This window comes from Octopus bimaculoides, chromosome 3, assembly GCF_046866305.1.
Source record: "Octopus bimaculoides isolate indiv1 chromosome 3, ASM4686630v1, whole genome shotgun sequence".
NCBI lineage: Eukaryota > Metazoa > Mollusca > Cephalopoda > Octopoda > Octopodidae > Octopus > Octopus bimaculoides.
Genome location: NC_142930.1, coordinates 102,132,075 through 102,144,355, shown reverse-complemented (window position 1 = coordinate 102,144,355; position 12,281 = coordinate 102,132,075). Strand labels below are relative to the sequence as shown.

General features: G+C 34.4%; 1 protein-coding gene across 5 annotated transcripts in view; it reads left to right on the top strand.

Moving 5' to 3' along the window:
* Positions 1-12,281, top strand: part of LOC106871954 (protein still life, isoform SIF type 1) — a 903,947-nt gene that overhangs the window by 263,999 nt on the left and 627,667 nt on the right. For all 5 annotated transcript variants that reach the window (XM_089349425.1, XM_089349426.1, XM_089349429.1 and 2 more), the window contains one exon: positions 9,117-9,238. In XM_089349425.1, the coding sequence (XP_089205551.1) occupies positions 9,117-9,238 (122 nt within the window). The remainder of the gene's footprint in view (positions 1-9,116; positions 9,239-12,281) is intronic.

Sequence of the window (12,281 nt, the reverse complement as noted above, 5' to 3'; positions counted from 1 at the left end):
ATAATTTTCCTATGAAGAATTCTTTATTCCTTATTTATTTGATTATAGAACTGGTAAAAGAAAAAAGAGTAACTAAAAAGGGCTGCACCAAATTAACTGAAACTATAGGAATAGTTCTCGTAGTTAATTACTGAAATTAAAACATTTTTTCCATGCAATCTAGTTATTGTAGTGAAATATCAATACATCTTACTTCAGTTGATCAAGATTCAAAGTATTTTGTTTTTTATTGTTTTACCTTATTTCTCACCCACAGTTTTATTAATCAGATATTTCCTTTGTGTGTGTGTTTATGTGTATGTGTGTATACATATATGTATGTATATCATTATCATAATCATCATCACTTAGTGTCTTCTGTCTGGATGTTTTGACAGGATCCAATGGGTCAGAGGATCACGTCTTGCTCCAGTGTCATAGTTTTGGCATGATTTTTACAGTTGGGTGATCTTCTAACATCAATAACTTTACAGGGTGTATTTAGGTGCTTTTTACTTGGCAAGTTAAGAGATTGGGTGGATGCCTTAAGCAGTTGTTGAGAGGTTAAAGTATGATGAGGAGAGTAGGAACAAGTTTGCTGTTTGTAAGGGAGATTCATAATTACCTTGTAGAGAAGATTCATACCTCCAGTTTCACCCATATGAATGAGGGAAACTGCAGTAGGAACCCAAAAGAAGTAAATACAGTGATGACAAGTTGGCAGAACTTATCATGATGTTGACATGCCAAGAGATGTATATGGGATGTATATAATGTGGATACAAAAGAATCAAGGAGAGTGGTGAGTCAGGATGTAAGATAGTTGGAGGAGAGTGAAATTGATATAAACCTGTGAAAGAGGTCAGGTGTATATAGGAGATGAAGGTTGTGAATGGTGAACAAGGATGGTCAGTATGAGTGTATACAATAAGAATTATATACACTCATACTAATTGAGTTCAGAGAAGAGAGAATGGTGACTAATAATACACAGATGGAAATATAGCATATAGTAACAGATTTGTTTTCATTGCTTACATCTGCAGAATAATATGGGATTGGATGGGGTTGTGTTTGGTAAGAATGAAGAATAGATGTCTATAGAAAATAGCTGAGGTCAGAGGTTACAAGTGGGGGAAACTGAAAAATGGATATGAACAAGGAGTATGTGTGGGGAGTATTGGAAGTAAAAACAAGGAATGGATATCAATAGGAAGTAGCTTGGGTAAGTGACCCAATCATCTGGGTGGAGGTGGGTCTATATTATGTGCATTATGAGTTAGCAACCTGAGTCATAATATGCTAGCAAGGCTGGGCAAGTCTTTCTGAGTACTGTGTAAGGCCAATTATCCTTTGTTATCTCTTATGCAAGTCTCAGCAGCCTAAGATCATCCTTCATCCATCCTACATCTTCATGGATCCTTTCCATTACGTATACATGTGCATGTATATTTAGACTGGTTGGCTGGCAAGTAAGCATGCATATGTACATACTTATCTACATGCATGCATGCATATCTAAAACCTGCCTACACATATACATACATACATACATACATACATATTTACATACATATGCACATCTCCATGTAATTCCATAACTACAATCATATTAGGGCATAACAAATATATTTCAACTTGCCTACCTCATTGCAATGTGTGTCAACACTTTCTCTACCAACTTCTTTATCTGCTCAGATTATATCTCTGATTCTATTTTATGCACTTTTATGCCTCTAACCATACACGCCTCTACAAAGATGACATTATATCGTTCAGCTCCAACTTCTACAGTCAGACATCCTTTGCATTCAGTTTCAATACTCTAAGCAAATATGACAGTTTTCACAAACTAAGATATTTATTCATCATAAAGTGTGTGTATGTGTGTGTGTTGGGGACTGGGAAAAATATCATGACAATCTAGTGTCAGTTACCAGCACTAAAACGTAGATACTACTTACCTACAAGGAAATGTGTAAATACGTCTACTATTCCTTAGGCAAAATGTACAACTAAAGCCTTTACACTTCCTTCAAACGTTAGTCTGAGAATCTTTGTTGACCTCTCATAATGGTCATACATAAGAATGCCACTTAATGAAGGTCGCAAAACTTCCCTTTCAACATCAGAAAATACAACCACTTGTATAAGTTGATTTTATACAAAGCACACGGAGCAGGCATGTCATGCTCATTCACATTCTGATCTGCATTTTTTTCTAAGCAAATATCCAATGTTATAATAACATGCAAACTATAGAGCCTATTTTTCCTTTTCTGAGATGAATCCTATTTCTCTGAACATTGCTATCTTCACCTAAACTGTCTTTCTTTGCTTCTTCCAACTAGTATTTTGTCTCATGGACATCTGCTTCACCCTAGAACAGGGCAAAGTTTCCTAGAAATATATCAGATGTTTTCTTATATAAATTCTACATTTATAAATTTTCTTAAGCTTTATAATCTCAATGAAATTTCACTATATAAAATATCAAATGTTGGTTTTGAAGCAAATGTAGCTGTGTATTATCTTATTAATTATAATGTAGCCTGTTAGTAATTTTCAAGTGAAAAGTGCTGATGTATCTTTTAATAAAAACACTAACCAGCAAATTTGATTTGATATCTTCATATGCTGAAAAAGTCAAGAGTCATATATTGCTGAGTTAGGTCCTCTTGATGATATTTCTTACGTTTTAACTATATCTTAGTCCAAGCCACTTTTGATTCTCAGTCTATTGAATTTTAAGTACATTATAATGGAAGTACCTTTTTGCTGCATGGTTTAGAGCAGTTAGGGTGTTGCACTCATGATTGCGAGATTGTGGTTTCGATTTCCAGACCGAACGTTGCATTGTGTTCTTCAGCAAAACACTCCATTTCGTGTTGCTTTGTGACCATTTTGTCATCTGACATGTGGCACATGGTGCACCTGTACAGGTAATGTCAATTTGATGGAATTAGTGAGCTTATGTGAACACAAACATTTGATCAATATAAACAAATCATTTGTATGGTCTAACAATGAGAGAGTCCGTTCTGGTGACAAAGGGCCTCTCACTCAGAGTAAAAGGCAGACTGTATAATGCATGTGTATGAACAGCCATGCTACATGGCAGTGAAACATGGGCTGTGACTGCTGAGGACATGCGTAAGCTAACAAGGAAAGAAACCAATCTGCTCCAATGGATGTGTATGTCAGTGTGCTTACTCGACAGAGTGTAAGTACCTTGAGAGAAAAGTTGAACCTAAGAAGCATCAGTTGTAGTGTGCAAGAGAGATGATTGCGCTGGTATGGTCATATGGTGAGAATGGATGAGGATAGCTGTGTGTAAAAGTGCCACACCCTAGTAGTTGAAGGAAACTGTGGAAGAGGTAGGTCCAGGAAGACCTGGGATGAGGTGGTGAAGCATGATCTCCAAACATTAGGCTTCACTGAGGCAATGACTTGTGACCGAGACCTTTGGAAATATGCCATGCGTGAGAAGACCCGGCAAGCCAAGTGAGACCATAATCCGAGGCCTCTGCCAGGGTGTAGCCAGCCCACTTATGTGTACCTTTCCTTCATTGGACACTAAACTTGGCTTGCGAAGACCTGTTGAGGCAAGTGAAAGCGAAATTGTGATGGCACCTGTACCAGTGGAGCGCTAAGAGTACCATTCGAGTGTGAGCGTTGCCAGAGCAGCTGTCTGGCTTCCGTGCCAGTGGCATGTAGATAGCACCATTTGAGTGTGATCATTACCAGCGTCGCTTTCATGACACTTGTGCTGGTGGCACTTGAGCAGACATCATCGCGAGGTTGTTGCCAGTGCTGCTGGACTAGATCCTGTGCAGGTGGCACGTAAAATACACCATTTTGAGCGTGGCCATTGCCAGTACTGCCTGACTGGCCTTTGTGCCAGTGGCATGTAAAAGCACCAACTACACCATCAGAATGGTTGGCGTTAGGAAAGGCACCCAGTTGTAGAAACTCGGCCAAATCAGATTGGGGCCTGGTGTAGACATCTGGTTCACCAGTCCTCAGTCAACTCGTCCAACCCATGCTAGCATGGAAAGCGGATGTTAAACGATGATGATGATGATGATGATGATGATGATGATGATATATATATATTGTGGCTGATGCTGGTATCACATAACTGGCACCTGTGCTAGTGGCACGTAAAAAGCACCTTTTAAGCATTGGGCCTCACAGAGACAAAGTGGTCAATACCGGTGGCATGTGAAAAGCTCCATTCGAGTGTTGGGCCTCACGGAGGCAATGACTGAGACCTTTGGTATTATGTCGTACTTGAGAAGAAGACCAATCAAGCCAAGTAAAATCACAGTCATGGCAGATACTGGTGTCACACAAATGGCACCCATGCTGGTGGCATGTGAAAGCACCCATTACACTCTCAGAGTGGTTGGCATTAGGAAGGGCATCCAGCTGTAGAAACAATACCAAATCAGACTGGGATCTGGTGCAGCCTTCCAGTGTACCAGCCCTGGTCAAACTCTTCAACCCATGCCAGCATGGACAATGGACACTAAATGATGATGATGATGATGTGTGTGTGTGTGTGTGTGTGTGTATATTGATTAACAGATAATACTGGCCAACAAATTTTTTGTTGCATTGCTATCAACACTTGGTATTACCTAATTTGAGTGCATAGATTTCAGATCTGAAGTTGGTTATTTTCTAGATGCTCTAACATTTTTGCAATCAAGGTATTTCAAAATCTCAAAATTTTATCTTCATCACATTGACATCATAATCTATCAGGAGAAATATGTGATTAAACTCTTTAAATTAGCTGGGTAATAAAAAAGAAAATGCAGAATAGTAAAAATTTATTCAAGAACACAATTTAAAACACTTTCTGGATTTCACAGGAGGGCTGCCATCAGAAAACCACTACTTTCAAAAGCAAACGTTGCAAAGCATTTAGAGTGGAATAAAAACCTACAGAATTTGTCCCTAGAGCAGTTGAAAAATGTTATTTTCTCGGATGTGTCATCCTTTACCTTATTTCCAACTACCAGCCGAGTATATGTGTGGAGGCAGCCAAAAGAAGCATTTGACCCAGACTGCCTTCTTCCAACTGTTAAACATGGAAATCTGCTGGCCCAATGGCTTCCCTTCATGGCAGAATTAATAGTCAAGACTATTTAAGCATTTTATCTGATCAAATTCATCCAATGTTTGTGGAACTGTTTCCGGAGGGAAATGCAATCTTTTAGGATGATAATGCACCGATTCACACTGCTAAAGTTGTTACTGAATGGCACAAGGAACATTCTAGTGAAGTTGAGCATCTTATCTGGCCATCACAGTCCCCAGATCTCAATATTATTGAACATTTATGGTGCATTTTATAAAAAGGATCATTGGATTCTGAAAGTATTTCTTGACTTCCATCAGTCCCTTGCTCTTGGTTGCTATCCACATTGTCAGATGGAGAAAATCTTTTAAAACCTGGAATTGGTTGCTAATCAGAGTGCAGAGAGGTCGGATTGCTGAGTGAGTACTAAGGACATGAGATTTTTTTTTGTCTATTTTTTTCTTGCCAATACCCTTTGTATTGACAAGACAAAAATAGCAGTCATTTGTGTGCTTCTTCAGTTCTTGCCAGGTCATAAGAATTCTGAAAGGAAAACCCTTATGTTACCATTTTGTCCAGTCATGTAGTATTTCCTCGCAGTTATGACACACAATACATGGAGTCCATTTCTTGTTTTGGTCTCCAAGAGTAAGTCCTAAGCACACTTAGTGCTATATTGTACCTTTGATGAATAAGCATGAAGCATCCACAAATGTAACAGAAAGTATCCAGCTTGTTGGTACATTGATGTCTCTTTGTAGTCATGATCATATCTAAAAGGGAAAGAAAATAATTTTAATGTCTCTGTTGACAACATAAACGTATAAGTAATTAAAATGACTGAAAATGGCTAGAATGCAGAATTTAAATTTGCAGGAAAACTAGAGCATGTAGAACATAATCATTTTCAGATTTTAATTTAGCAGGTTAAAAACAGTAAGAATTAGTAGAAAAAATCTTATGCAATTGAGATTTCAAAAAAAATCTGTTGTCTTGTGTTATTAATATTCTTTTCTTTCTCAATAAATTGTAGACATCTTAAAATTCACAAAGTTGCCCTGATAAAATGTGAAGAAATCTTAACATCTATCTTAATGTTTATGTACATACAAAAGTTGGCAATTGAAGGAAAACATTTCAGAGCTAATTTCTTGAAATTCTTCTCTGTACATGAATTACTTATTGCCTTTCCATCCCCTTTTCAGTCAATTTCAATCTTATTTTAAGGTTCTAGATTCATGGTTTGGAGAGGAACACACTTTCATACACTGTTTAAATCTCAAAATAAGGTTTTTGAAAGAATTCTAACTACTCAGTTTCTAGGAAATTTACTGAACTGATATGAGCTAATGGTTATAGTATTGTTTCATTAAATATTTGGAATAATCTATTATTTGAATTTTTTCATTTGTGTGTGCGCGCGCGCGCATGAGAGAGGGGGAGGGAGTGGGGAGAGAGGATCTCTTTCACCAGAAAGGAGAAAGATTGAGTGAGGAGCTACTGAAACTGTACAAGGACCCTAATGTAAAGTAATGTGCAAAGTAGAAATTAAGATATATTGATAGGACTTTCATTAGTCAAGATTGACCATACAGTTGCATGTGCATGTACTGGCCTGGGTTAGATTTTTTCAGAAGATTAGAGCTTTTCATGCATTCAAGTTTTCCCTCTTGAAGCCACTAATGATATCTAAGATAAAGGTCACTGACTTGGGCTAATACTAGTTGGCATCAGTAACATCACTACTGATACTGTGTCAAATGCAAAGAACCAGAACAGATACTGCTAGGCATCTTATTTGACCATCAAACCGAGACACTAATCTGCTACTCTAGAATGGGGCATTCTTTTGACCCTGAAAAATGGAGAAGTAAAGTTGACCTTGACAGAATTTGAATTCAGATTGCAGGGAGAATAAATACAGCAAGGCATTCTCTCCAATGCTCTAATCATGCTGCCCAGTTGTTGCCTTTATATTAGCAAACTAATCATTTTATCTTGCACAGATGATGTATTGATTGTAAGAAAAAGTAACCAGTATTAAGAATTTGTACATTAGCCAATAACAGTTAATATCTGCTTTGCATAAATACCAAATCATTTTATGCATTGATTATATTCAAACAATGCAAAAATAATTTGCTAATTATTTACAGTTGAAGTTTTTTAATAACATTTACTTTTTTTCTTGGTTTAAATTAACGTATCACATGAAGGAAATGTTATAATTTATATTCTGAATTTATGTATTTGCAAACAGAAGTTAAAATTTAGCCATATCCTACAAATAATTATAGCTTATTAGAACATTATTTAATAAAAATTACAAAGAAAAAAGAAAAATACTTTAAAGTGAGACAAAAATTTAATAAACTATTTTAGAAGTTTTAGTTACATTTTCATCTATGAGATTTAAAATTTTACTTTTCTTCTTGCTTCTTGCTAATTTTGGTTATGGGAAGTGGACATTTCAGTTGCAGATCAATATATATGAAAACCTAATTAGCATTTTTAGACATGTTTGCTAATATCACCTATGTATTAATCATTATTTATACATAAAAGATTTATTGAAATAATGATATTAGACATTAAAAAACACCTAATGAGAATGACATGCCCATTGACAGGTCTCTCGTAATATATCCATTGCTTACCAGGCAACTACATTCCTAATCACAGCAAAGTACATGTCATTCGTTGCGATTTGAGTTTTGCCATTCAATCTATTATTCTTTTTCTATCCCATTTAACTTAGCAATTAAATCTATTATTTATTCAAATTGATCTAATAATATCTATCTTAGATTAGCCTTATACCAAGTCATAATTTCACAACTCTTTTAAAAACAATATTCTCACAATATTATTTTGCCCATCTTGCATAATCCGTTTATTTTTCTAATCTTTCAATGGTATTTTCAGTGCTTTGAATAGGAAACTTTTTTTTTTTTTTTGCATTATCTTTCTTTCTGTTTTTCTTATGCATACAGTAACTTCTATAAGTTCTCTTTATGCATCTAGTTTGCTTTTTGCACATTATTTTGTCGAAATTTTATCCAACTATTTCTAAGGCTTAACATTTATGCCAATGATTAGATTTTCTAAATGATATTGATTTTTACTCTAACCGCTCCTTTAAAATTACAAATCTTTTATTCATAATCAATCTTCTCAAGATTATGTTATATCTCCTGTGTATTGATTGGTTATACTACATACTAAGAATATCTAATCTTACCTTCACATTCTGTTTTGAATAATTTTATGGATCCCGGTTATTTCTTTATGGTTTAATCTTTAATTAACTCTTTATTTTTCTCAGAGCTAAATACTTTCTCAGGTTTCCAACTCATTGAAATCTTTAACTGATTATACTTTATTTAAACTAAGACATTTTTTTACTGAAATTCAAGTCATGTACTTCAGAATTTAAACTTCAAGCAAATCTGTTTCCTTTCTTATTGCATACCTCATGAGGACAATCATTAGGATGCCAATCAAGCTATTTGTAAAGTCAAGGACTGCTCTAGCCCTTTGTCCTCAGTATTGCAGTAAGGCTTCAAAAATATAGAATCATTCATCAATTTGTTTTGTACATCTATTGAATTTGCATTGGATGATTTTTGTTACTCGGAACAATATTGGAATAAAATGAAATTTAAAGTTTAAATCAAAATCATTTTGATAACAATGACAAAATCTATAAAAATATTACCATGTTTTTGCACATTTTTCATAAATGAAACATGCTGACAAACATTTTTGCTATATTTGGCAATCATGCTATGGTTTAAGTTTTTCATCTGAAATGCCACATCAGCTCTTTTGAAACACATAAGTTGATATTTTCAAATGAGATTAAAAAAATAATTCAACTGGAGGTAAGATTTGAAATGTCAAACAACTAATTTATTTAGATGTGTAACTGTTCATTAAAATATGAGTATACCATTGACTTGAACAAAAATTCAAAAGCATCACTAGTTTATTTTATCATAAGAAATAAAATATAATCAGAATTTTGAATTTTTCTTTTTCTTTTTAGGAACTATTATTTGCCCTGCCACAGATTGTTTTGTGCACTGGCGAGATCCTTGGTATGACTGTGAGTGGGGTCTCAATTTCACGTCAGCTCCGGATGCACGGAAATTTAGGGACTGTTGTTCAGTAAGTAAATGCATAAAACATTTTCTGATAATTTTATACATTCACTTTTCCACAGTACCTCTTGCTTTCTCTTTTCTTCTCACTATGTACTTGTAACTGCACATTTACTCATTATGTTTTCTGTTTCTTTAGTCTTGTATTTCAATATTCATAATCTTCATAGGTTACATCATTCTATTTAGATGTATTTACAAGATATGTCCTAAGATCTTTGGGCCAGCATAACAAAAATTAAACCACCTTCAATAATTCTTTGAATTGTTTACATTTTAATGGGATTTTTTTTTAATTTATGTATTTTGAAGAAATACTTTCTAGAGTATATTTTCTACAATTTTTGGATCTCAGCAACTCAGTATGTCATAAAATCAAGAGAAAAAATAATCTGCTAGAATAGTTTAATGAGACAAGTATTGTGCATTATAAACATAAAAAAAGTAATTTACTGGATTCTCATGGACAACTGGGGTCTTTTCTTCTTTTAAGCCTTTTTAGCTTTATCAGTCAACAAAGACAAAGTTTTCTGGGTTATAAAATTTCTACTTTAAATTTTCCATGTCAAAATAAGTGGGATGATTCTGAAAATCTAATTATTTTCCTGAATTGTTGAAATCATTAGGTTAATTCAACGGAATAAAACAATTCCTTGTTTCATAATAGGATCTGAATTCTTGATAATCAACATGTGCTTCTAGAATGGTAGATCTCAATGACACTGTCTAGTAGAATGATGAAACAAAAGACTTTGTATGGTATCAAGAACTTTTGTCATTAGATCACTTATACAACCAATATACTTTAACCTTTATGACTCACTCTATTAACAGCATTTTTCTAAAAGAAGATAAAGCTAACTATGTAAACCAGAAAAATGCAGAATAAGAGAAACTCAAGAAGCATTAATGAATCAACTATAATTTTTAAAAGCTGACACCATACTTAATAATAGATAAATAATAAACTGAATAGCTTTAACAATAGATAAAGCAGAAGAATGTATATGACATTAATCAGCTGTAACCATTGGATTACTTATAGTTACATATATTTACAATTGATATATGAAGTAAGTTGTTATTCAAATGAACTAGAAAGAATATAGGAAAAGTTTTCAGTTTCACTTAAAATTCTAAGCAGAAATTATTTGTTCTTAGAAATTAACATTAAACATATAAGAAGATAATTTAGTTGTTTTTCTAAGCTCAATAAATAGCAGCTTAAAATGTAAAACAATGTGTGTACATGATTGCACACATGTACATACAGATACGTGCACCATCATTATTAATTTTGGTGCAAAGGAAATCAATAGTTTTCACAATACAAAAATCATTATTTATTTAACTGCTTCCTTTGCAATAAAATAAGAGCCAATTTCTAAATACATTGTCAAAGCTCTTTTGTTGAAGATTATATAGTGAATATATATATTTTTCTGATGTGCAAATAAAATATTATATAAGTAAGTAGCATCAGTGTGCAAGACCTGTTATTCTTTTTGCTGTTCTTCATAATAACACTAGCTCTGTTGCATTTACTTAAGATTTATCTCTATCTTTCACTAACACTCTGTTTTAAAAAAGGAACATATTAAATAAAGATTCATAGTATGTAAGGTGCTTCAGTCCTTCTAGTGTTCAAGTTTTCTCTGCTGTAGTGATTGCCTCATGAAAAAGTTATATTGTTTTCTGCAAGGCAGTTACTTCACCAGTGAATATTACAATACTAAAGGTTATTTTAAGACAACTAATCATCATCATCATCATCATCATCATCATCGTTTAGCATCTGTTTTCCATGTTGGCATGGGTTCGACGGTTCAACTGGGGTCTGGGAAACCAAGAGGCTGTACCAGACCCCAATCTGATCTGACAGTGTTTCTACAGCTGGATGCCCTTCCTAATGCCAACCACACGGAGAGTGTAGTGGATACTTTTTATATGCCACCAGTACAGGGGGCAGAGAAGCTGGCATCAACCATGATTAGATGGTGTTTTTTATGTGCCACCGGCATGGAAGCCAGTCAAAGTGGCACTGGCATCGGCCACATTCAGATGGTGCTTTTTATGTGCTACCAGCACGGGGCTCACAACTACAATTTCCAATTGATTTGATTTTGATATTGATGTTGATGTGCGTGACTCAATAAGAATGTTTTGTGTTCTTTGCCAATATAAATATATTATCACTGTTGGAAATTTCACTGCTGTTGTGAATAATGAGGCTAACGTAAGTTACCTTGATTTATGTTGGTAAAGATTTGCTATTTTAATATTCTGTTTATAAGTTGGTCTGACAAGGGAAGTTTCCATGACCATTACAGACCTTCACAGATATCTGTAGGAAAAACACGAGCAAGAAGAGATTTACAGTTTTATGAAATGCTTGCAACAGAATGTATTCTACTAAAGGTACTGAGGACCAAGTGAGGACCAGATGGCATTTTATTTTCACTCACAAAATGTCTACAATTATGATGTGTTACTGGCTAACAACTCAGAGAGGTTACTCAACTAGAGAGAATGGAGAGATAAATTTGAACAGAAATACTCACTCACCTTTACATTGTATCCAAAATAACTTTTGGGAATGAAAAAAGCTATGTATATAATGCTATAGTGTATGGTTACGTATAAATGCTAACCATGTATTTGTGCAATCTTTATTTCCTTTGCAGTTATTGAAAGCCTTTTACTTTTTAGCATTTTCTCAGTCTTGTAATAATCATTAGGTTTTAATAGGAACTAAAAGACTAATCCCATGCCTGAAATCATTATTCATAAATTGCAATACATCAAAAGTTGAATGTGTGCTGTCTACATAAGCTATTTGTGATTCATTCTCTTCAAACATATTAAAGGAAACCAGGAACTATTTAGTAAAATATAGAACTGTTTGTAGGAGCATTTTTGAGGATGAGGAGGGCCTTTGAGCATTTTTGAGGATGAGGAGGGCCTTGAAAGGAACATCATTCTCCAGAAGGTACTTTTCCACTGCTGATCCGAAGACAAGGTTGATTGACTTGGCGAAGAATTGCCTAGTG